The 27,053-nt window shown below is 37.4% G+C and overlaps 1 protein-coding gene across 4 annotated transcripts; it reads right to left on the reverse strand.

Moving 5' to 3' along the window:
* Positions 1-362: 362 nt before the first annotated feature.
* XIAP (X-linked inhibitor of apoptosis) lies at positions 363-18,587 on the reverse strand. 4 transcript variants are annotated; one of them, XM_086850492.1, is made up of 8 exons: positions 16,403-16,429; positions 15,944-16,067; positions 9,324-10,226; positions 7,705-7,804; positions 6,150-6,228; positions 5,518-5,551; positions 3,415-3,639; positions 363-1,964 (listed from the first exon to the last, which is right to left on the reverse strand). In XM_086850492.1, the coding sequence occupies exons 3-8, from the start codon at positions 10,192-10,194 to the stop codon at positions 1,771-1,773; spliced, it is 1,503 nt and encodes a 500-aa protein (XP_086706618.1). In that variant the 5' UTR covers positions 10,195-10,226; positions 15,944-16,067; positions 16,403-16,429; the 3' UTR covers positions 363-1,770. The 4 variants fall into 4 exon arrangements, with proteins under 4 accessions (XP_086706618.1, XP_086706617.1, XP_086706619.1 ...); XM_086850491.1 differs by lacking the exons at positions 15,944-16,067; positions 16,403-16,429 and adding an exon at positions 18,048-18,587; XM_086850493.1 differs by lacking the exons at positions 3,415-3,639; positions 15,944-16,067; positions 16,403-16,429 and adding an exon at positions 18,048-18,499.
* Positions 18,588-27,053: the final 8,466 nt, after the last annotated feature.

A 27,053-nucleotide genomic window follows, 5' to 3' on the forward strand; every position in this document is an offset into this window, starting at 1 on the left:
ACAGAAAACCCTCCCTGTAAGGAAGAGTGGGAGCTAGGAACAAGGCTGTCTGGATTGCCAGTCCATATCTGTCCCAAAAAATCCCTGTATGCATTAATTATCTGAAATGTTAAACTCCTCACAAAGGCACAGAATGGAAAAATAAAATTGATTTCTTTATTAATTTCTACTTATCATCTACTCCCAAGACCAAATTCAACCATAAAATATAGCAAAACTAATGTTATATTTATAATTAACAAACTTTATACAAGCAACAGATTTTTATTTCCTTTCCGATTAAAATATATTCATTATCCTTAATAGCACTCAGGTTAAATTAACAAGTTTAATTACAAAACAAAAAGCAACAGCAAGCAGTCTTCTGGGTTTTTTTTTAATGTGAGAATCAAATACACTGATCAAGGAACATTGGATTGCACTTTATTTTAAATATTCATACCACTACACAGCATAGATTTAAAAAAATAGAAAAGGTAGATAATACATTTCTGTGTATCCAAAACTTTTGTAACATGAAAAACAGTGTTCTGTATATTCTACATTCTAAACCTTAGTGTGTAGAACTCAAAAATATATACACAGAACATATCAGCAGCTCCACAAAATAAGGAAGTCACATAATTAAGCAGTGATTGTAAAACAGCTGTACCTAAATACAAAGCTGTGATACCTTAAAAATCAGAAATTAAGGATCAGTCCAGCAAAATATAGTTTAAGTATTTTAAGGTGGCATTCATTAGAATACTTCTTAAGTTTTTAATTTAAGTGCTGCAAACTGACATGAACAAAATTGAAAAATTTCTAATTCATTGCCAGTGAATTTTAAAAAAGCATTTTCTAGGAGATAAAAATAGATGAAAATATATGATATGAAGCAGTGCAAAGTGTTAGCAGATAAATCAGTTAGGATGATACTGATAATGATGTTTAAAAAAAAACAAAGAAGAAAAATGTCAAACTGACCATCTTTATGTGTAGGGGCCAAATTTAAAATGAGCCTCCTCTCATAAAGGGCACAGGGTACATGTCCTTCATTTCTCTTGAGTTATCTTTTAATCAATAAAATTCATGTACATTTTATATAAAGATGGATCTTTGTGAAAAACAGATGAGTAAAACCAGTTTACTGAAGACAATTTATATATCTGAACCAGAAAAATAGATGGGAGACAGGAATTAAATTACAACAGACAAACCTATAAAGTAGCAGAAGTAACCATAAGGTTACAGCAGCAGGTTTATGTGTGTTGTCTGAACTGTGTCACAACCAAAGTTACAGAAAAAAAGAGACTATTTTCAATCCTACATAATATTTTTAAAAAGCTAGAAAAAAAAAGCTCAGATATAATATACATGTGTACAATTATATTTTGAATTAACTTATTTAAGAATTTTATATAGGGACAGGCTCTTTGTACAACTCTGTTTGCACAAACTTCAGTCATGCAGAGTCCTACCAAAGTGAAGCAAAGGAATGATCACATAAATAAAGGCTAACATTACTTGGGCTTTCTCATAACAGGTCTATGAATTGAAGCTACAAAATATACATATTTGCCTTTCATACATATTGCATTATACATACAAAAAATTTCATCTAAGGAAAATAATTTGTAAAGTGTTAAAATGTGTAGAGTTTAACAGCAGAAAAATCTAAATCCTGCCATATGGTTACATTCTGGAATTAACTACATTTTTTACATTACATTACACATTTTTAAAGTAATAAAACAGGAAACATTTGTGGCCATAATGCTGTGTACTTCATTAATACATAAAAATTTCCTGTATTTTCATAATATCCGTACGACATAGAGGGCATTCATTAAGTAATTGAGCACATTCCTTACAGGCAACTAGGTGACCACAGGGAATGAAGACAACTGACACGTCCTTAGCCATACAGATTTTACAGAGCTTTTCTTCCTGCAAACGTCTTAACTTCTCTTCAGTACTGAGGTCTAAGGAAAATAGACACATAAAAAGAAGTTAACATACTACCACTTAATCTCATTCTTTTTTTTTTTTTTTTTTTTTTTCTCTTTATGCACAAGGACAAGGTTTTCTTCATATCATTTAAAGGTCACACCCTTAAAAAGAACCAAGAAAAATTACAAGAGCGAGGAATCCTAGCTGCAGCATGGAATCCTCTTTTTTCATTTCCCCTTCTATCCCATTACATCTTCCAGGCCAATGCAAACAGCGAGTGCATCTGTCTGTATTTGTAAAATCTTGAAATACCTATAGAATTTAGGATATCCATATTTCAATCAGAAACATTTCTTTTCACAGACCTCTCACTGACAAGTTCCCCAAAATTTGAGCAGAAGGTGAAAGAAAGGCTCATTGCTACTGATTAAGTAATTTGGGTTTTATTTCTTTTTCTGAATTTTCCCAGTGAGAAAAATAAGGATGTGACTTCCTTCCCTGCCCCCGTTTTCAAAATGCCAATATTTCAAAAAGCTTAAAATCTTTAACGCAGAAGGAGTCAATTTGGCATTGTACATGAGCTCTTTATTATTCCAATATGCCCCATTTGAAAAAATAAAATTCACCTTCCCCTGACACTTGGGGGAAGCTCTGCACAGTCAACCACCAAAACAAGGTCCAGCTGCATTGCAAGTTCTTCATCTCCCACAATGTCCTATTAAAAATCTTATTAAAAGGAGTGGGTTGGTGAGATCTCTGCTTATCATGCCAACCAGATAGTCTTTGCCTTCCCTATAAATTCACCCATATGCTTGTCTTAAATTACATGTCTCCTGAATCAGAACTCCTGGGTTTGGTCTGTTTGCAGAGTGTACCACAAGGGCTTTCTGAGCATGACTTGCATGCCCCAGAAAAGATGGAACATAAATACTGAATAAAATCACCATTTAGATGCACACTTGTTCTCATTGGCCAAGAATGAAAATACTTCTACCCCAAGCAAAGTTATATACTGCAAAATAAATGCCCTCCCACTATGACTTTTTTGTATTAAATACACCAAATATGACAATGTATCCCTATGTCTATTTCATTTTGCCACATCAATAGTTCATCTTATAACTATATTCATGTAGCTATTTTTGCTTTTATTTTTAAATATAATTGTCACAACGATTTTGGCTTTTTTTGTTAGCACATACAACACTTCCCAGAAGCATACTAGACTGTCAGTATTACACACCTTTGAGATACCAATACTACTTATTTTAGAGATGATATTTATAAATGCTGCTACACTCCAAGTATTTTAACACCCTGTTTGTTAAGGGTTTTTTTTTAAATGTCCCAAACCAAATATCTTCAATTTTAATTCACAATACTGTAAGTTTACCATAGGTAAGACTGGGATCAGAGAGAAGAATAAACAGATAACATTAAAAAATATTTCACAGACTAAAGAACTGATATGAAAGTACACACAGAGGTTTTGTAACTGAATAAGCTCATCTTGCTCAACTGGGATTTCATTTGGTTCTTCTTCCCTTGTATTTTCTTTATGAGCACTTAAGTCTGCTACCAGATCCTCAACAGATGTGTGACTTTCTCCAGTCATCTGCAATCTCTTTTCCATGGTGTTCCTAATCTCAGACAAACTGAAACCCATGGCTATGGCACTTTGTACCAAAGGATCCTGTAAGAGATCATCTAAAACAAGAAATTAAAAACAAAACAAAAACACTTTAAGAAGGATGAATCTGATTATCTGACAATTTTGACTGCAGTACTCTAAGACACATATTTGCAAACAAATACGTAGCCAAAGGAACCACATTTTCAATTTGAGAATTTTGCTAATTGTAAAGACTGCAGATTTGAGTTTTCTTCTATCCTATCTTTCCCAGTCTCCCCTCATCTATTTATATTATAGAAATCCTCCTGGATTTGCTGTTCAAATCAACTACTTCAAATTAAATAATGTGCCCTATATAATTATCATCACAAATTTTGTAGCTGAATGTTAAATGAAATTCATCCAAAGTTACAAGTCACAATGGATAAGTATCATTATATCAATTTTAATTCAGTTCAGGGAAGAAAAAAACCTCATACATATGTTGAGAGAAACTAATTAATAATTTGAATTTATAAAACCAAAACACAGCACCACCACCAACAAGCAGGTCTATCCATGGTAAGATACAACACTACTTGGGGAAACCAATATTTAGTCTGTTGGACCTTCACCCTCCTTTTACTTATCAACATTGTTCGAACAGCAATATTTTAAAAATTTTAATAACTAAGACTTTTTTTTTTTTAAGTTCTTTTATTTTCACCTTCATTAATGAGCAGTATGGGAGACATTTCTAAGCAGGTTTTGTGTAGCCACTCTTACCAGCAATAGCTCCCATTCCCTGGTGTCTTAGGTTGCAATGCAAGATGTAACCAAAGGTATGTGCTCTATTACCATCTGCTAAAAACCAGGTGTGGCAGTGTTCTTTACCTCTTCCACCCATCCTCCCTCCAGAGAGATATCTTCTGTTAATGGCCATTGAGTCTCACTGCACAACTGATAAAATGACATCATCCCATTGGGAGATGCTCCACCCAGGGGGAGGAGCCAAGCATTCCTACCTGGATATAATCTGAGCCTTGGAACACCACAGGCAGCCTTTCTCCACTGGATTCCCAGAGGGAACGGGACCCATCTACACCACCACTGGACCTTCAGAGGAAAACTGCACCCTTCTACAGGATCATTCCTTCAACAGAACCACATCTGTCACTCCAGGAGGACTGCAGCCACCATTTAATCAGACTGCTACCGACACCCTGCCCAACGGGGTGCCAGTTGTATTCTGACTCTGTTAGTCATTTTTTGTGTACTACTGTATTTTTATTTTAATTTTCCTAATAAAGAACTGTTATTCCTATTCCCATATCTTTGCCTGAGAACCCCTTGATTTAAAAATTGTAATAATTTGGAGGGGGGAGGGGATTTACATTTTCTCCATTTCAAGGGAGGCTTCTGCCTTCCTTAACAGACACCTGTCTTCTCAAAGACACCAGGGATGAAGCTGCTTGACTGGCCTCCAACTACCCCTTTAACTGTTTTGTCTTTTTATTGCTTGGTATTTGTGGAAAGCATTGCAGGAAGGCGTAATAATAACACAGACTACTTGCTCAACTTCCTAGTCCTTGCCATTGGACAGACCAACTCTTCCTGACCCACGAGAAAGGGCTGTTTCTGTTCAGTATTCTTCAACATTCATCCCACAGCACTACTAATTCAATACTTGATGCACACTCACTAGCTAGAAGACTGCATCCTATACAAACTTCTTCCATGGTTCACAACTATTACATTATTTACCAAATGATAATTATATTTCCTCTAAGAGAAATAAAATACATTCTTGAAGTTCTTTAGAAGCAATGAAGCAAGGGAAGAGTATCATCCAACAATTTTCCTGTTGTGGTTCATTTTAAAATGTAATAAGGTTATTTTTAAAATTAACCCTTCTTGTCACTATACATTCAAATATGGATATTCCAAAATGGGGGGAAGTGTTAAACAAGTACCTTTAGGAAGTATTATCCCTTCAGCAGCTTCTGTCTAAAAGTGAAATATAAAGAAACAAAATTACAATTCTGGAGAAAGTAGATGGAAATATATACAGTTACAAAATAAAAACATAGCTATTCGATCACAAGTTATTTTAGTGACTAAAACTATTTAATCTGTCTGAACAAAAGAATGAGTATTTTGTTATAATTTTAACCCATCTCTGTAATAATCCTGTGTTCATGATTCTTAGTCTACAAAAGAATTCTAAAATATTATCAGTTTTACATTTTAGTGACTACATACAAATTTAACAATGCTCTACCATCAAGAAAAGAAAATATAGCTGCTATTATTCATCATAAACCTAAGGTTCCCAGACTATAAAACAAATGGCACTTGTTCAGTATCCAATGCACAACGTTCACAAGGTGCCCTGGCTGTGATCCATAACCCAGCTATGGAGCACTGGAAGATGGGTACACCCTGACTGACAGAACCAAAACACACCACAATTATTTCACTTTCTGCCAATGAAAGTAACACCAGGTAGATTAAATGATAGGCACATAATTAAAAGGTAGCTTCATATAAAAATTATGTTGATTTTTTCTATTTCACCAAAATTATTAATAAGTAAGAAACTTACTGTTGAATCTCTACATCCATCTCTTAAGTGAACATTATTTATAAATTCTATCCCCTTTTCCTTGCTCACAAATCTGCACCTAAAAATAAGAATATTTAGATTTAACAAAACTGCATTAGCTACAAAAATTCATTACATGACTATGGAGGCTTTGATAAATTTCCTACATTATACAAACTGCCTCTTTTTAAAAATCTCTAAATATTTAGTCACATTTGTGACGTCACCGTAATAGTTCTAAGAACATCTTAAACAATTAAGCAGTATTAATTAATTAAGCAGTATATATTTCTTATATTTTTGGTAAAAAAGAAAGCTTAAGAGTTGGCCATGACAGATCATGACACACATTTCTAAAAGTAAAGGCTCACTCAAATGTAAAACAAACATTATGTTAAAATGCTTGTTCTTTTAGTCTTTCACAATCAAAGCAAACAGTCACTGGTCAGACAGGTGCTTTCCATGCTTTCTTTCATTATTTTTCAGTCAGTCTTAGCCACTGGGCAGAGCTCTTCCCTACCAGAAGATTTAGGGAATGCCATAATTCCTTAACAGGAATTCTCCAGCTCCAGCAGTTACTTCACCTTCAGGAACAGACAGCTGCTGTGAAACTGATACACTGTCACTGAGGCTGATGCGCAAACAAAACCCCCAAAAAAGACTGTGATCTGAGAGGAAGTAATCAAACCTGAGATAATTTAATTAACCTAAACCAAAATCAAACCCATAAAAGAGAAGTGAAATGTAGCATGGAAACATTCCTAAACTATTCACTGCACCACACTAAAAACTTGGAATCATATCTCTTTCAAGTGGCAGAGACTAGTAATTAAAAACTGCCTGTACCAGTATTAAAAAAGGGAACTTCTAATGCATAATTACCAGTCTCTAACTTCCAGAGAGCTTTTCACCACAGGAGAGAAATTTGTGAGTCAATGCATAAAAGACACTGATTATATCAATATTATAGAAGTAACTAAGTCTTTGTATTTGGATAGCTTCTGTCCACCTGTGGGAACTACTGAGTCATACTATTCTTCCTTTCCTCAACACAGGTTTTAGACAACATTGGCAATCTTTCTAAAAACTACATCTTGTATTTCTACTATTGTTTGGAATCCTTAATCCTTTCAAATTAGAGAGAACTATCTTTTACATTCCATGCGACTACTGACTCCTTTGGGTTTGTTTGTTTGCTCTATGGCAGCTGTTTACTCATTTTGTATCTTAGTATGTTACAAACTTTTACATGTACCAGGCTAGTAAAACAATCATTACAATGTAGCACTTGGACAACAAGAAAAACCTTCAGATATATATTGACAAAGCTTCACAATTATTCTCGCTGAGAAAGCAAGCGGCAGTTAAATCCAGACAGATACCTTCCCTTTAATAAAACTACAAATAAGACAACATAAAATTATTTGCATAAATCTTAACAGTGTTAAGCTATAATCAACCTTCTCAAGCCTTTATTAGTATGCTCTGTCATTAAAATGCAATGTACTGTAATTAAGACTCAGACATACACCAAGAAAACGCTGAGATACCTTACCCAGGAAACCATTTGGCATGTTGATCCCAAGGGTCTTCATTTTCCTTCCATTCTTGCAATCCTCCACCACAGTGGAAACACACAACATGATCACCATTACCTGAGGAAACACACAAGAATAAAGTTACATACTTTGTGTAGGTATAATACCAAGCTTTCAACTAAAACGTAACATTAAGGTGAGAAATATTTATTTTACTGATTTACAATTTCAACTGAAAATAAATTCATTTTAACAGAGGACAACACACATGGTTTGAAACAAGTGTTCAGGGGAGAAATGAGCTTAAAAAAACACAAAATAAGAGAAGTTTCCCGAATTTTATTTTATTTTCCTGAATTTTAATTATACAGACAAAATCCAGAAGCTGAATATTATCATGGAGCTCAATCCAACGGTAAACAAGGCCTGAAGATGTTGCCACAAAGAACAAGAGATGTTTACATGAGTTTGTGGTCCTCCATTTCCCATTATGATCAACAGGCCCTAACTAGCAATAGCAAAACCAGCAGAGGAAAACTGCATCCTCTCTGTTCCAGCACTGTACCAACTGTGATCCAGGACTGCACTAGAAACTGCTTAAATATTATTTTTATTAGAATGAGAGGAGATATGGATAGTGTTTGCCTAGAGAGTTAAATTCTTCTCAGGCCACAGGGAACAGTTTTCACAGACATCACCTGAAGAGCCCTTGGTTTGATAAGCTGGTGCCAAGTGAGTGCACCTCCACCATCTTGGACACTTTTATGAATCTTTGGACACTTTTATGAATCCCAGAAGAAATCAATAAAATAGTTTGAGTAGGTACAAATATTGTCCATTTATAATCCATGCAGGAATATAGCAAAGATTTTATTTATGGCCACAAGTAAAATAAACGGAATCCTACTATAAAGTTTTGAGACCTACTGAGAGAGAAGTAAGATGAGAGCAAGAAATTATCCCAGATAATCCCCTTTTCCTTGTGACCAAGTAAGAGCAACACTTTGCACTTGTACAGTATCTCTCAGTGAGGAGTTTTAAATGGTACTGTGCAATTCCATCTAATTGAGAATGCACAGAGATGGTGTCTTAGCCAAATCAAACACTACATGTCTAAGAGTAAATGCTCTTCCACTGGTACCACTGTCTTCATAAACTAGGCAGTAGTGGTATTTGCTGGTTTTGGGTGTCCACATGCCATAATAATGCAAACACATGTTAACTAAGTACAGTGGCACACAACCTGGATTGTCTTGTTCACAAGCTTTTGTACAGGCCACAGGCCCATTCCTTACACCTAAGGTCTGGAGGACAGCACTTCGTTTCTTAAAAAATATTAACTAAAAAAATTGTCATTATTTGAGATGTACTGTAAAGGTTTTAACAGTCAAAATAAATACTTAGCTGTTTTACTGCTAATAAATTTATGATCAAGTCTATGTTTTGCTATTAAACATACATGATACAATGTATACAATTTTACATAAAAACTGTGTAAAGTTTACAGAATAAAAAGATTCTGGCAAACTGTTACATATAAAAATTTTAAAAATTGTGGATTTCTTTCACAACAAGATGCTTCCTCATGTACAATTTCCTTGTAAAAGGTATTAAGTCATTTCAAGGTCTGGCTTACCTATGCTGTAGAATCCAGCTTCTGCAAGTTGCTCCTTGTCAACAGGATATATCCAAGATAAAAATGTTTGTAAGCGCTTTCCATATTTTGCCATAGAGGGATTCCTTGGGTGCTGTGCATTGTTCAGACCACTTATGCCATGCTCAGCAGGAATAGATTCACTTGAAATATTTCCAACATCCCGGCCCAGGACAAAAAGGCATTTGGGAAAATGCCTCCTGTGTTCTGACCAAGCTCTATCAGTGGGTTCCCAGTTCTTCAATTTTCCACCACAACAAAAACATGCCACCTGGTCACCAACACCTGTATAATAAAATCCAGCATTAGCTAATTCCTGTGGAGTTAACTGGCCACTGAGCGGCCAGTTGTGGAAAGACTTTAACCTTGTTTCTTCACTGCACATAGCAGGGTTTTTAGGATACAAACTATCTGACATATCCACAACCTGCCTAGTTCTCAAAAGGTAATCTGCCTCCACATGAGGGTCATCCAGAGAACATGGGAGGGCTGAATTGCCGGAACCATTTTCAGTTCTGCTCTGGGAGTTCTGGGCAACAGGATCCATGTTAGTTTCCAGAAAAGCAGATTCAGTAATAAACTTGCATTTGGGGGCAAGCTCTTTGTGCCTCTCAGCTGCAGAATCCCCAGGCAGCCATCCTTCAATAGTTGTATGGCAACTGAAGCACTTCACTTTGTCACCTTCTCCAGTATAAACAAAGCCAGCTTGTGCTAGAGCTAACACCGAAACAGGACAGTCCTGTGGAAATCCAACAAAAGTTCCCTGTCGGTCATGTTCCTGTGCCCATTCCTGGACACTGTCAGTGTGTGCAGAGGCACAAGCTTCTGAGTTCTGTGGGACATTACACGTCATCTCTTCATAAGCACGGTTCTCCTTTAGATTTCCTAAACAAAGAATACAGATTTTCATTTCCCAGACAGAAGGCTAGATCATAACCATTCACAACCCTGGAAGCTTGCTAAATTCAGCTACTATCCTTTATATATTAAAATAACAACTCTTCCTCTTCTCCCTCATTACACCCTTGCCCGTATTACCTGTCACACAGAGGCAAACACCAAGGTACTAAAACCAAAATAATAAAAAATTTGTGAAGAAAAGCAGAAAAATCAAGATGTCTTAGAGGCCTATAAACATTTACCTGAAGAAACACAGGTTTATAGCTTTAAAAGCATGTTATATCACTTAATAAAGACTGCAAGAATGAAATCAACAAAATACTTTATTAAAGTTCTGGCCAAAACCCTGCCAAAAGGCTTCTGAACCCAAAATACAAAGTTACTAAATTTAAAATACTGACCTGAACCAGACCATAGCTGCAAGATTTTAGAGGTCAATTCTCAAACACAACTATATATTACCCTCATATGAAGGCCATGACCCCCATGCCCATTACAGGTGGGCAACAACTGCTAAAACCATCATCAAAAAGGTTTTTTTCTTGTGTTATATTGTAAAGACATGCCTCAATTTGTATTTTAGCAAAATATCTTGTGAAATAAACTATCAGATATTTCACTGGGTCATTTTACCAAAGTGCTGGGCATTGCTTTTTAAGATCAGTATGTTGGGACTACCCAGCACTAGTGTTTATGTCCAGCATATGCTTCCACTTTTCCACACCCTGCCTACACCCTCTACAAAAATTCCTGTGCCTCTGCCATCACCCCAGATTTTCCTCCCTTCCCTCCATGAAGGAATGCCATTCTTCTTAGCACTTGTCACACATTCCTACCCCTGCCTACACTTTTCCAGGGTGAGTACCAACTACCAGTTCTGCCTGTGTCCCTTCTGTGCCAGAAAGCTGCTAAGAGCACTCAAAGAAGCCCCTTCTTTGCTGAGGGTGAAACAAAGCAACTTGGCTGCAGCAGGTCCTGTGCAAGAACCACAAATTGACAGAGCCATCACCTTCATCCCTACATGGATGAAATCAAAGCACAGTAAACATTCATCTCTGTCCAGACAAGTGCAGTGATACTATTCACTTAAAAAGTCTTGGCTACTGTTGTTACACATCGTAAAGAGGTAAATTAAATTATAATGAGATTGTCCAAATAAACTTCTTAGCACAAAGCAGTAATAGTTCAGCAATGAGCAAAAGGAAAGGCATGTAAGGAAGAACAGAGTATGATTTAACTGAACAAGTGTTCTTCTCCATTTTCTATAGTAATCCTCGAATATATCTATTTCCAGTCTATATAAGGTAGGCCAGCACACAAAAATATAGCTTCCTCACAACCTGCATTGATATTGATTATACATTCTGCAACGTCAATGCAGATGTTACAATGATTACTTCTATAACACCAGATTTAGCTTCTACAAAATCTTTTTTAGGGTCCAGAAAGGGGAGGGGGAAGTTAAAATGCCTATGTATTGCAGGACTGCTGCATCCTCTGCCAAGATGACACAGATAATTAAGCAGGTGGAGAAAACACGACATCAGTCACCTGGTACGGATGCTTCATGTAATCATAGATACAAGACCTCTGAGCACCAGCTTTTATTCCGTCTGTCCGTCAGTTCATGACTAATGTAATAACAGTAGAAATTATACTGTGGCTTTCTGTTTCAGCTTAGCAAACTCAGAAATAGCATCTGAATAAATTGCATTGACTGACCTACAAATCTGACCTATATGCTTGTTTTGACTCTGAAGGGCAAAAAACCCAAACCAGTAATTACATTTAGTAATATGAAAGCTGTCACAGAACACGTATTCTTTATACAAATACATATATTTAAAACAATTATTTTTTATAATGAAATCTTAAAAGCTTTCATGTTTATTGTTCATGTCGATTTCTTTATAAAACCTTACTTTTAAGCCTCTAGAACTGTTCCTGCAAAGATCTCAAGTGACCTTAAGCATCTACCACTACTACATTTGAAATAATTGGTATCACTCAAAACCACTTAACTGCATAGTAATTTTCTCATCTCCATGCCTGAAAGACTTCCTGCAAGAACACAAACAAAACCTACCTCACATCTTTCAGAGACTCCTTCTCAAACTGTCCACGGAAAAACCCCAAACAAATATTTATGGGTTTTGCTGTATGAATAGCAGTATACCTCTATTTCTATTGTATCTATATAGAGATTATTTCAGAAACAGTGAAAAAAATCTTCCTTTTAATTTTTTTACATTTTAATTTTTTATGTACATTTGTTTGTTCTACAATGCTATGATAGTTCAAAAATCCTTCAGTTAACATTGTGAACAAAATAGAAATTATGCCCTCCCCATGGTGATAATGAAAATATTTGCCACATTTGGATTCTCTGGAGACAATCCTCAAAATCAAAACAGTACAAAAAGCATATACCAGGAAAGTAGTAAGTACTGACACAGAAGGTACAATCACAACAGATCAATTCTTTAATATGAACTAGCTTTTTCTAATTGTATCAACCACATAATTTAATCATGGTCACTTGGAGAAGAAAGGTTCAACTATCATTCTAAAAGCCTCTCAAAGCAATGTCTAACAACTGCAACAACAGAAGCAGGACCAGTCCCTCCCAAGTACAGGCAAGGTTTAACAATGTTCCAGCCACACTATGAAGCCCTTCCCTTAAAACAGTCCCTCAAAACATGGCTGGTTTACATTTCACTACAGTTTTATCTATGAGAAACATCTTTATCAAACATTGAGGCAAACTCCTTGCCTGTGTAAAGTACTGTTTTATATACAACATTAGTACTACTTTAAATAAAGTATCATGTTAATTATTTCTACTTCAAACAACTGTTAAAAGCAACTATTCAAAGTGTAAAATTACAGCTAGGTTAGGTAGAGCATTTCTGCACAGGTTTCTTAGCCATTGCCTAACTCAATTTAGTTGGAATAATGATTTAGAACAATATCTGGCATCATAACAGCACTCAGACAGCTATTAACTGCAGCAGAAAAATGAGTGAGGGTTAATTTTTGAATAGTTTACAGCTAAGAAACATAAATTCACAAAAATCTGCTACCTAAGATGGACACACAAGACTTTGCAATATATACCAGTAGCCAACTTGAGATCAGTATATACTCTAAATATAATGAAATTAAGGCATTCTGCATAGGTTTTAATTAACCACATGTGAATTAAAAGTAGAAGGTCCAGAAATATTAAAGATCATCTTCACTTCTAAAACCCAGATATCTTAACTATTATTGAATATTATATATCTTTACTGAACTATTATTGAATATTATATATATTTTTATATGAGTGAGTGAAAAATGTCTATTTTAGCCTGAAAGGCTTCTTCCAGAAGCTGAGTCAAGCTTAATCCTGGTTTTAAACATCTGAAGGCTATTTGCCACAAGACACCCCCTTCCTTCAACCTGAATTACCAATTTATATAGCCTATTGATTATGTTTCAGAAGAAAAAGTAGAGACAAAAATATATAACAAAAAGGTTAACTTCTTCAAAATGCAAAATTGTACACTGTAGATCTGCAAAACAAACATGTTTAATTCAGCTTTTAAAATATTAACAAGTATTGATTTTATGCAAAAATACATGATCACATTATCTGGAGCTGAAAAGTATCAAAGGAAAAGTACAAAACTCACTTTTCCCTTTCAAGTATATTTTACTAGATATGATTATTTCCGTCCTTAACCCCAAACTCAATTGGCACTATAAGGAGTTATTTTTAATTTTTTTACATGACTAGCATGGCAGCAACCTCCAAATCAGAAAACTACGTGCACAATCCTATGTTCCTGACCAAAGGGTACATGCTAGTGTTTATTGTTGACTGAATTTTGAAATGTGAGTAGTGCACCAAGTAAATATCAAACAGAACATACTGTACCAGCTGACACACAGATTATGCATATGTCACTTCAATGAACTTCAGTTGCTGTCTGCTCAGCTACAATTACATCAAGGAAGGTGCATGCTGCTGACTAAAAACCTACTTATAAAGATTAAAATGACCACAAACATTATATATTTAAACAGCGGTTGCAAATTTCAGCATATTTATATCTAATTATCAATAGCCATTTAAAAAAAAAAAAAAAAAAGTTCTGTTCAGATATTTTTGATTTATTTTAGAAAGAGGGTTTGTACAGAATGCCTCCTGATTCAGTGCCAAAGCTTACATAACCCTATCAGCTCAGCTTTATTTGTCTGTTCTTCTAACAGGTCCTACTTAGCCTCCCCTCAGGGTTTGTCATCACAGGAAGTCAGTCAGCTGCTCACAGTTATAGTAGGCTATTACATCTTCCTGATTTTTGACTTAAGTCACAAAGACTTTTATGCCCTCCCTGTCCACAAAATGTACATAACCAGGCCAACAGAAACATACCATTTTGAGAACTATTTTCACACAGCATTTTTCTTCATGAAAAAGTCATATGGGTATGGAATAGAGAAACAAAAAAAGATGGATTCATGGCTGCTAAGGGAGAGAAAAAATCCTTTTTGATAACTTTCAAGTTAAATGTCATCAGAACTTTAGCTCTATGTATCAGAAGGAAGGAGTAAATACCAGCTTCTATAAGAAGAACTGGCCTGCTGTATCCCAAGTAAAATGCTGCTCCTGTGGCTAAGATACAGAAAAAAATTACTGAGTCAACAGGGGTTATTAAAAAGAGCAGCCAGTAGTAAAAAAGCCTATTAAAATCTGCAGTGCCGTGAGATGATCTTTCCTGAGTATGAGCTGTGCTTCAGCTTTTAGGGCTACATTCTTCTTTCAAAAATAATTGAAACATTTAAGTGAAGAAAAATACGGAAAAAGAGGGTGTTTTTCATCAGGGAGATAAGAAACTTCAGCTACAGCAACATGATTCATGCCACAGCAAAACTGCTGAATCTTCTGGATTCCAAGGCAAAGTTGGAGAAGCACTGGACCGGCACCTCCTGCCTCATCCACTGTCAAGGGCATTCCCTGCCCTGCCAGTGCTCCTGCCCACAGCAGCCATGCTGAACTCAACACTCACAGTCACTCAGTGGCATCCTGAGAACGAACAGCATCCTAATACTTTCTGGTGTCACAGCATGAATGTTTCACTATTAAAGAATGGGAAGAATCTGCATATATACATAAATATATACACATATATATATATATATATATATATAAGGCATGTGTATTTATACACATACATCCCTCATCATCTTGTAAACTTGGAAATTTCTCCTGGATTATCCTTGATATTTTAACTTTGTCAGGAATTGGGGACAACTTGGGAGCTAATTTTAATATTTTACCAAAAACAAAATATGAAAGTTTTTCCTGTTGAAAATACCTTCTTGCCTTTCTATTCAATAAGAAACTCACCAAATTATTAAAGGGGAAGGACAGTGATCTGCAAGACATAAGCAGCTTCATTTTACATTTTATATGACAGGAATGACACTCAATTCAAGTTTTGCAGCATGCCTTCTCCATCTCAGCAGCCTTTCGGTCTTCACACACAGCTACACTTTTCATATTTAAAGATCTTGTGGTTTCTCAAGCCTGACTTTAAATTGTTATGCTCAGAATATTTTGGATTAGAACTCTGTAAAAAAGACCCATGCTATGAAAAATAAAAAGCAGCAATGGACTGTACACTGTTAAACAAAACAATACAAAAGGTACTTACAACAATTGTCCCTAAGACATTAGTATCCAATCAGACCAAGTATAGCAATGGATTAATCTAAGCAGATACTGGTTTTATTGCTATTTTCCACCAATCTTTAGAACCAATTACAATATTTACATCCCTGTTGGTAGGAAAAAAAAAAAGGTTAAAAGCTTTTTTCACATAACTTTCAGCATTGTTTATGAAACCACAACTTCAAAGCTATGACCAAAAAAAAAAAAATTAAAATTCTCTCCCTTGGCCAAGAAATCCTAGTTAAAATATAACCTAAAGCTGAAAGAGTCTGAGGTCAGGGAAAGTCTGAAATGTAGATGCTTTACTAAAACTAGCAAGGGATATAAATTGGGGATACTCCAAAACATCCAAACACAACAAAACAAAATTGTACAATTAAAAACTATAGGGCAGAAAAAAGAAGAAAGAACATAAAGTAGACAGATTTAAATCCCACAACACTTCCCTCGCCTGGGAAATTCTGTATCTGATTACAAATTGGATTTCTGGAACTCTTCAGCTCCCTGCAGCTGTACCACCCACCTTGGGAGGACAGCAACAGCTAGAAGTTCTAACACAGATACACATGGCCTGAAATGAAATCCATTTTCACACTTCAAAAATTGAGATATGAACACATATTTCCTTACTTTTCCAGTAACAAATGCAAGTCTGCCTCATATCAGTGGAAGAAGTCAAAAAAACGCACAACCAACCATCCTCATCAGCATTCTTTCACTTTTGCTGCTGATTGCAAAGGGCAAGGTCAGGGGAGGTGCAGAACAATCATACACTTATTCCTTTGCCCTTCTTGGCCACTGTTGTAGGTGCCAAGCTTTTCATGAAAGGAAGTAGTTGGGGATTCTTTAAAGGACCTCAAAGAAAACTGCAAACCAATCAAGTAGATAGCAAAAGGAAGCAATTAAGAAAATGAAAAATATCCAGATAAAAGCTTAACCAACCAATCCATCACACAAAGACTTGCTTTCTTTTACACTGTTGGCTTCTCTGTTATGTGGTGATTTACTTCAGGATAAACAATGAGTAGTTAAGTTAATCTGTATCCTACTGCTCTTCATCCAGGTATTAGGTTTAAAAAAAGGTATTTGACAAAAAGGTAGAAGAGGGTTTTTTCATGCAGTGGGTTGCTTTTCCTTCAAAATTGGTCTACTGTAAAATCTTGTAATTTCTACATGTTCTTTTAGGAAAATAAATTATCCCAATTAGCTACATGAAGTACTGGCATTAAAATTGCAATGTAAGACTGTAGCAGTGAAGGGATAATGAAAGTAATGCTGCAAACTCGTTTGCATTTTGCAACAGATGCAGATGAAAAACAGTGCAAAAATTACCGAAACCAAAATGCGTACTTACACCCATTTAGAGGGCTTTCAGCAGAAGCATCACACAAGTAAAGAAGCATCACACAAGTAAAGAAGCAGAAATACACTCACTGTTAATGAGAAATATATAAGCATACGATCATAGACATTGTGCAAGAGAACTGGTTGAACTTAAATTACCGCTGAAAGAAATTGCTTTGAGCGAAGTTCTCCCTATAGAATTCTTAACAACTACTGTAATCGAACAAATCTGCATTTTTATTAACAAGAAGCAGTTCTAGAAAGTGACGGGTCTAATAAAAATAAAAAAAAATAATAATAAAAGAGTGCACAAGGAGAGACAATACTCAAATATGTCAAAAGAACTTCAGAGACCACAGAAGCGCTTATTAGCATAGACAATTTTTCATCCACTTTTGCAAAAAGCAGCATTGAAGGTTCGAGCCGGGGCACGGTTCGGGTCAGGGTCTGGGCTCCGCCGGGGCAGCCCCGGCCCGGCCCGGCCGTTCCCGCAGGGGCGGCGCGCCCGTCCCCATGACAACGCCTCACCGGCCGGGACCTCCTGCCGCCTCCGTCAGCGACCGGGGCCAGCGGCGGCCGCACCGGCCCCCGACATCCCCAGCACAGCCGTGATAGCGGGGGCAGAGCTGAGGGGCCGAGCCCCTCCGCTCCACGCGGAGAGCAGAGCCAAACCGCCTGAAGCAATCCGGACCACCTCCGGGTCCCGCCGCCGCCCCGGTCCCGCCGCTGCCGCGGGCACTCACCGGGCGCATCCCGTCCCGTCCGGTCCCCGACGAGGGAGCCGCTCTCGGCAGCGCTCTCCGAGAAGATGGCAGCTCCCGGCAGCCTCAGCGCCACTCGGAAAGGAGCAGCGTCCCCTGGTGGCGCGGTGGGGACACGGCGGGCGGGCTCCCGCCGGCGGAAGGCGGCGCGTGGCGGCAGCGGGCGGGAAATGCAGAGCGGGCCCTCGGTTCTGCTCCTCGTTCCGTTCGTCCTCCTCTGCCCCTTCGGTCCCCACAGCTCCGCTTTTCATCCCCCTCAGCCCCGCTTCTCGTTCCACTAATTCTCTTCTGCCCCCTCGATCCCCACAGCCCCGCTTCTCTTGCCCCTCAGCCAGCTGAGCCGCCACAGCGCCCTCAGTTTCCTTGGGCCCCTCGGCCCCACTCCTCTCTTTCTCCGTCTGTTTAGTGCCTCAGTTCCCGCCGCTCCCGGCTCCGCGCCGGCCTCGCCTCTCTTCCCTCAGCACCTCCAACAGCCTCTTCATGTCACACCACCTTCTCCAGGCGGTTTCATGTCTGGAAAGTGCGCATTCCAATGCACTCCCTGCTCTCACCTCCGGCTCCCGCAGAGTTGCAGCTTGTTATGATTTAAATCTGTTAAACCATAATTTGTTTGAGACTTGAATTTTCCAAATCAGACACGTTATTTTCTTTGGTAGTTGTAGCCAAAAATCATCATTCTCATGGCTAAGATTAAGATGGTCCTGAACATTAAAATATTCCTTTAACTTTTTTCTCTTTTCTAAAATCTCAGGTGACCTCATTGTTGACCCAGCACATTTAATGTAGCCAGAGTGCTTGGTTGCATGTCAGGGACCTGCTTCCTGTTATACTCAGGAAAACTTAGCTACTTGGAATAATGTTTTCAAATTTTTTTGGTTTTCCCCTTGCGCATGTCGACAACAGCGACTAACTTTTTTCAGACCAGGTATCTCCAAAGACTTGCGGCAGATAGTGTGGACAATTTCAGGAGTAGCATAATTATACAATGTCTTAGAATATTTGCAGATTCCAGAGCTTACACTGAAAGCCCTTTTGAGTAAGGATTGCTTCTCACTTTGGTTTCCAGCACCTACAAAGACCCCAGTTTGATTCAAAGCTTCTAGTTATTACAAGTAACTATAATATACCGTAAGTAATGAAATAGTAACAAACTCACTTTGATTGATTTGGAAAAAAACATATAAAGATTATTCAGTAATCAACAACAATACTCAATAACTTAGGATGCAATTCCACATACTACTCACTCTTCATTCAGAAAATAATGAACTGAAATCTATAACATAATATTTAGTGATGCAGCACAATGGTGATGCTGAGCCTTTAAGAAGTAAACAGTTCTATTGCAGTGCTGAGTCACATCCATCTAAACTTATTCCACATCAGCCCAAAGCCAAGATCATTTATTTAAGAATCTTTGGCACAATAAGAGATTTGCACCTTAACTCTGCAATGTGAACATGAATATTTAATCTTCTAAGTCCTTGTCATACCACATTATTAATACATTAATTAGCAGTGATTTTCACAAAGGCACTTGCTCTGTTGAGGTTTGATACTGCTCCAAATGAAGCAGTTTGTTTTCAGAGGTCACAAAATGGTTTTGCAAAGACCCACTTTCAGGTTTAGATGTCTAAATCAAGAACTATGGTAACAGTTTAAATCGAAAAGTTCTCACCCCTGCAGAAGGTTGGTTAGATTGCCTCCCAATGTCACCATGGCAGCTAGCTTATTAGCTGCCAAATAAATTTAGCCATATCAGACCCCAAAACTCAACCAGCCTAGAAGTAGAACAAGTCCCCAGATCAGTTACAGGGGACCCTCAGCCATTCCTGTTTGAGTTCATATCCAAGCACATCACTGGTCAAAGAGCTGGGCAGTGCTAAAGCCTTGACCAGTAAGTGGTCTAGACCTGGGAGCTTTGAACCGACTGTGTAAGTAGGTTCCAAAGAATAAAACGGGCTGTTTGTCTGAAGATCAAGAGAGCACTTGAGTCACGATTTCTGTCTCCCAACTCACGACCCATATGTAACATCCCAGAAACCTTTCCATCAAAAACTATGAGATAAAATAAAACTGAAAAAATCAGATCATACCAAAAGTACAGACTCTTTGAAATTTTCTTTACACAATCGTGTTAAAAATTTTGGTCAGTTACAACCTGTTTGAGTCAGATAAACATAAACTGGACTTAGCACACAGTTCTTTGACACAAACTGTTTAGTCAACAATGGGTCAAGAGTCACAGAGGGTCATACAGGGAACTGTGTTTGTTGACATAATCTCTAAGAAATTAATGAAATTTATTTCCTACTCATTTCATTGATTTATCAATTGGACCATTAGTACTAGATTAACAAATGGAGTAAAAATGCTATGCAATGCAGAGCTGGGATTTCAGAGGTGCAGCAAAGGAGAAAATCAAATATGGAAAAATGACAAAATGGTGAACAAGGAACATTTTCTCATGAATATGACAATATAAAATGGAATAACTAATAACTAACAGATGTCGGAAAGCTGCCTTTTCCTTTGAATTATATCTAGTGCTTTCACTACCATTGAAGAAGAGATGCAGCCATTTGATAGGAAAGCCATGCATTTGTATGATGGTCCACAAAAAATCAAATCTAATTCTCTCTTCCAAAGCAGTAGGACACTCTTTCTCTTTATCCACAGCATTTAGTATTACAGCACATTCTTTCTTTCTTTTTGTTGCAAGCAGGTGATAAACGTCATTCTTGTTACATTTACATGAAGGCAGTGGAGGAGTATGAAGGGAAGTTTGAGACAAATAGAGGCATAATTATAGTACAGAAACAGGAAAAGCTGATCTTAAAAACGAGATTCACTTAATAAATTATAAAAATAATTTAATATAAACAAAAGACAATTAGGAGACAAAAGAAATAAAGCAAAGGGTTAAAACGGCCGGGTGCCCTGGCGCCTTGCCAGGAACACACCTGGTATTTTGGGGAACCCTCCTTTTATCCCCCCCTGCTGTGAAGTTTTAATGCATATTCAAAGCATCCCCTCCCTAGTTATGCCTTCTTAGATCATGCTTTTGTACAATTTTTATTTTCTGCTGGTCAGCATTTATTTTTGCTGGTCATCATTATTCTAGCTGGTCAGCATTATTTTGGAGTTTTGGTTTCCTTTTTGCTGCAGATGGTCACTTGTTGTTAACAGTCCAGGCCCCTCATCCTTCCCCTGAGGGCAGCTGGGCTTCATATCTTCCGCTGATAACAGTTTGGGCTCTATTGTTCTGATAACAGCTTGGGCCCCACTGTCCTTGCCCTCTGGGGTTTTCTTGCCTTGTACCTAGGAAATTCTTTTAAATTTAAGACTTGTTAGCATAGCTAAAAAGTATTTAATATATAATATTCATCTGCCAAAGCCAATATCACAATACAAATTTATAACAGCTGAAAAAACCTGATGTGCCTTTTCAGCTTCAGCAATGAAATCTTATGCAGGACAAACATTCCTATAACTTCCACATCCATTGTTCATCAGACAATGCAATAAAATACCTTCTGATTAAAACTAAAACAATAAAATAATGGCAACAGCACTGAACTTGATAATACATACATACATGATAATTCCCTGTGAGAAAGTTAGCATCTGAACATGTACAAATCAAATCTTCCTTTGATGACTTAGTATGCTGCTGCTGAAACTACTTCTAAGTTCACTTCAGTGTCATGTCAAATCAGAGACAAACAGTTTACATCCCTTCACAATCCCCTGAGCAGATAAGCTAAGATAAATGCCAAATGAAGAGGAAAATGCAACTAATGATTTATCTTAGTTCTGTTCAAACTGATTAATGCAAGAAATAATTATCTAGAGCTGGAACTTTTGACTTAGCAAGCATGCGACATATGACTACATACATGGTTTTCTATTCATAACTCCTTCATGCTGGAATATAAGTGCTGGCACACAGGTACTATGTAAGTCTGATATAATAAGTAGAAAAATGGCAAGTTCAAGGCAATGCTTGCCTATTTCCTGCATGCTTCCACATGTATGCCCTGACAGGAGAAAAGAGCCAGAGAGAAACAAAGAGGAATGCTATGTAACAAACATGTCCCTTTAACTGATCACTTCGGTCATTAATTATCCCCACATCCTGTTGATGATGTCTGAGAGTTGTTATATATGTGGCAACTCAATATTACCATCCAAATCTTAGCAAAATAAGCTTATTAAATGCTTTATATTGCTGTAGAAGCTTAAAAAATATATTCTTCACACATCAAAAGCAGGTGTATTTAATTAAGTATCCTCTGACCTTGAACTCACACAAACTATCAGAGATGAAGCAGCAGTACTGAGAACAATGGACAAGATGCCCCAGACTGCTTTCCTGGCTGGGATCAAGAACGAGGAATCCCAACTGAGAGTTCCAGAAACAGCTTCTTTGACTCCTAATAGTTTGCAAACCTCAAGTTTAGGTAGGGGTTTAGAATTTATCTGACATGATTATCATTAGCCAGACACACTTTCATTTTAACATACCTGGTATCTTGGTAACACAACTCAAACAAGGGTGTGGACTGTGTTAGTAAGATCCCGATTTACCAAATTCAGGTTTTACCTTCAAACCTTCATATTCTCTTCCTACCAATGCACTAATACTGTTAAGCCCTCAAAATAAACCACCTATGGCAAGGGATAAGTGCCTGCTAACTTCATTAACAGCCTACCAATAGCTCTGCCAAACTGCAAGTACTGCCCACCCACTCATAAGTGGTGACTGTTCGAAAATGATGGCTTCCTACATTTCCTGCATCATTAGCACCCAGACAATCCTCTCCAGAGGCTCCAGCCACCTGGAGCTTCTCTGCACACAGGCCTGAGGAGAGGGGCAGAAGGACAAGTTGTAAGCATAGGTTGCAGAGCTGCTGGGACATCAGCATGGACTGCCTGGCTCTCCCAACACTGGACAGACTTGGAAAGGGAGCTGATACAACAAACCCTTTGTCTGTGTGACCACAGGCTTATTACAGACTAAAGTTTCAAAAGGGATTTTGTCAGCAGAGTGCAATAAGCCATCCCATTTTCTGTGAGATATGTGTAATCCAAGAGGTGTAAGGAAACAGAGCCATCCTGAAGAATATCCAGATCTACTAGATCAATGACTGAATGATGAACTGTGAGCCTTACAAGTTGTACTCTGCTTTTCTGGATTACTGGACTTAGAAAGCACTACAATATTCCAAATTACACTGCCAGTGATGTTGTCACTGCTCAGCTTGCAAAATATGCACAATTCAAATATTTTTTAATATTTTCACACTTTACACACTCTTACCTTGAAATTCCAGTAATTGACCTTGATATGGCATTTTCAAGGAAGGTGTATGCACTGGAAGACAAAATATTGCTTAATTAATGTATTAATTTTTTATTGTACCATCATTCTTCAGAGCAGGCAAGCAGGAACTGTCAATGCAATGGCTCCAGCACAGGCTGGTAGTAAGGCCCATTAGATCAGCTGTTCTTCATTCTTCAAATAAATCCCAGCAGCAATGGTCTTACTAGATCTCCACTTCTGCACCAACATTTTGCCATTTGGTGATACCGTGATTAAAGAAGTAATTATCCTGTTCCCTGTTTTTGTAGGTTTCTCTGTTGCTCAAAGTTGCTGCTGCTGAAACAGAGATTGTGTGTGGGGGTCTTTTTGTCTTTCTTTGTCAATGATAATCAGAAAAACTGAACTGGATTCTTTAGAACTATATGCTCTGATGGGAGAGAAATACACACTGAAGTACTGAAACATATTGTCAAGCAAATAACTGCTGTTCAAATCACATTACTTCAGGCATTGCTTCCAGCACCATTTTTAACAAATCCCCTTGTTCACAGGCATTATGCAGAAGAGTTTAATTTAGTCCTTCTGCCCTTCATTATTCATCAGCAGGTTGTGTGAATATACACACAACCAACAAGTTAAGCCTTGACCAGAAATTTGGTCAATGGGACCTGGAAATGGAATCTAAATCTACAGTTGGCTCTTGGCTGTGTTGGCAAGTGGTAAAGAAAAGCAAACAACTCTGACTGATTTCTGTGAGCTGAAAACAAGCAAAGCTCTCCAAAATGGTGTCATCCTCCATATTCATTGATCTTAACTAAATCTGGGTCATTTTATAGCTCAGGATGGTACAGTGACAATGAGTTTAGCTATGAAAAAACCTGAAAGTTGCAAGTTGTGTTTGACAATCACAGTCTGAGAATGCTTCTCATTCCAGTTGTCCAGATCAATGGAAACAGCCAGTATTAGCTAATGTTTAGGATTCTTCCTTCCCTAAACAGCATTTACCAAATCGAAATCCTCTGAATAATGTGGAATTATGCGTCCTTTATACCTTTATTTCTTCTGTGTGAGAATCTAGGAAATGTCTAGAGAAAAAGAACAGGAGCAATCATGAAACAATTACTGTTACAAAAAAAAAAGAGGGGGGAATTTAGAACAATTAATTTTTACGTGGACATGATGCAAAAGTGCCTGATACAAAAATAATAAAAGACATTTTATTCCAAAGTCATTCTTAATTATCTGTGCAGAAAAATTAAAGCACTCAGAGCAGATAATAAACCTGTGCCCTGCCACCTGAATTCCATGGAGCTGGTTAATACAGAGGAAATGAGCTGTTGGAGGCTTTACTTCTTCTGATTTTGTTAATTTCCAGGTCTCCAAATGGATGTCTGTAGTATTTATTTAGAAAACCAGGAATAAATGTATTTTTAATAACATCCAATTACCACTGATATTTTTTTTCTAGCTATGTATTTGCTGGGTAATGTACTACACCCTTGAAAACCTTGTATTTACTGTTCAGTTAAATAACTTCCTGCTGCTATCCAGCTGTTACCACAGTGGTGACACAGGCATTTCCTTTAATGTAGCTGGGACAAAGCCTTCAGACTACTTCTTTATTCAGGCAGGAAGCACAGTAGGTGACTTAAGACTGTGCTGTGACATATCCTGCCTTTGCAGGCATAATTTTTCCTTCTTTTCAAAATTTTATTTTATTGCATTATTTAGAAAGGTAAATGTCAACCTGTAGAAATAACAGAAGGAAACACAAAACCGTCCTGGCTTTTAACAAGGTTCTCTGACTCATTTGTACAAATCTTGGGATGCCCAGGGTGCTTTTTCTAGGACACAAAAGCCTCATGAAAAGATGAAGAATAAACTATAAGGGCTGTTTTATAGAACTAAAATATAAGTCTTATTTTTTAACCTAGGAATTCCTCACAATTCAGCTAAAATCAGATGGTACTGAGCAAGACATTTCACTACATAAAGATGTACACCACAAAAGCAAGGATAAATCAAAACTAAGTATCACTTTATAGCCTGGAACAAAGACTACTCTGTGTCAAAAACATATTATTCTGAAGAGGAATTGGTACATACTTAAAAATATTTTGCTTTGCCTAATTTACTTTATTAAAATGCATAAGTATGTTTTAGAGCTTATATGTCATATGTATAGTGCATATTCATTAAGTATACAAATTCTACCACAGATGTTTTGTATAGTACCCTAGAAATACTGTGCAATCAAACTCTTCTCAGAGTAGATTTTAAAATTGTTTCTGTCGTGTATTTCTACATTGCATATACTGTCTTCTATTTTCAGCCCCAGTCTGTTACTAATACACTTCAAGAAAGAAGTGGTTTAGATTCCTCAAGTAAACTTGTGATTTAACCTGTTGGTTCTGTAATGACTTCATGGCTTTATTCTACTGCATTTCTCCATGACTGTCTCCTCCTCTTCATCATGAAGGCAAAATCTCACATTTTTACATTCAGACCTTACATAGTTATTCCTACATACATCCTTGCACCTAATATATTTTCCTAGATTCTTGGTTTTTATTTATGTGTTTCTTAGGCTTATCTTCTGAATCGACTTACTGTATTTGCTTATAACACCCTCTCATGTTATTCCTTAGGCCTGCAATTCTGTGCCTCTTATCATCCACATATATGTTTTACATATATTTAATTTTTTTAAAAAAATAACCTATCATAAATAGATTAGGCACTTGTAAACTGAGTGTATCTCCTATCACACTCCATATGCTATGCTTGGAATGTGGTCTTTATCTAATTTAAAATATGAGAAGCAGAGAATCTGCCTCCTCTATTACCTGTGTTAGTTCAGAGTTTATGGGCTGTAAGGGATCTCCTTGTAGTAAGTGTTAGTCATAGGGCCCAAGAACAGCAGCATTCTGCACAATACACAGCTTGCAGGAACTGGCTGTGAACAATAATTGAAACAACACTACTTCCTCTCTCAGGTAGAGTTATGTGGATTTGATGGAATGCTAGACTTTCTGATCAGAGCTATTTTGTGAGTGCAAAGCTGTTACACCAAGGGCTGGCAAGCTGCATGTTTCAGTTCAGTGCAGGGAACACAGCACAAGGCAGAGAGCACGGCAGTGCTGCCACTGGTACAGGGGGACTGAGGCCTCACCTTTTGATTTTATTTCAAGTTCCCTATTTTCTTAAGTTTAATCAAATTTGTGAAGCAATTTACACTGCAGTAGAGGAGGAAGCACGTACAAGACTGAGAACGTAGGTGAAATAAAGACTTGAGGAAAGAGAAATGTCTGGAAAGACCAAAAACATGTGCTGCCTGACCACATGGAGTAGTTTAACCTTTATATCCCAATTAGCAACTGAAAGGAACACAAAACAACATGCAGAAACTTAATGGAGATGAGCGACATGCAACAAAATAGGCACACGCATTTGGGATAACACTCGGAATATGACATCCATACAATTGTTTGTCCTAAGTGCTTGTATCTGAAAGACCATTTAGATGCGTCACAGTAAGTTTTACACAAATCCTTTTTAACCGTTTATTTATTCAAAGGATTTATCGTTCTCGCCATTTCTGCGAGCGGGCGTCTCGCACCTCCGCCGTCCGCGGGGCTGGCGGCGCCCAACGCACATGCGCA

The sequence above is a fragment of the Cyanistes caeruleus genome, chromosome 14 (genome assembly GCF_971803275.1).
Source record: "Cyanistes caeruleus chromosome 14, bCyaCae1.hap1.1, whole genome shotgun sequence".
NCBI lineage: Eukaryota > Metazoa > Chordata > Aves > Passeriformes > Paridae > Cyanistes > Cyanistes caeruleus.

Excerpts from the sequence above, each read along its gene's own strand:
- XIAP (XM_086850491.1), bottom strand. The coding sequence starts at position 10,194 with ATGACGTGTAATGTCCCACAGAACTCAGAAGCTTGTGCCTCTGCACAC. Across the intron at positions 7,805-9,323 it reads AGCTGGATTCTACAGCATAG|GTAATGGTGATCATGTTGTG; the intron begins GTAAGCCAGACC and ends GTGTTTCCTCAG. Across the intron at positions 3,640-5,517 it reads AGGGATAATACTTCCTAAAG|ATGATCTCTTACAGGATCCT; the intron begins GTACTTGTTTAA and ends TTCTTGTTTTAG.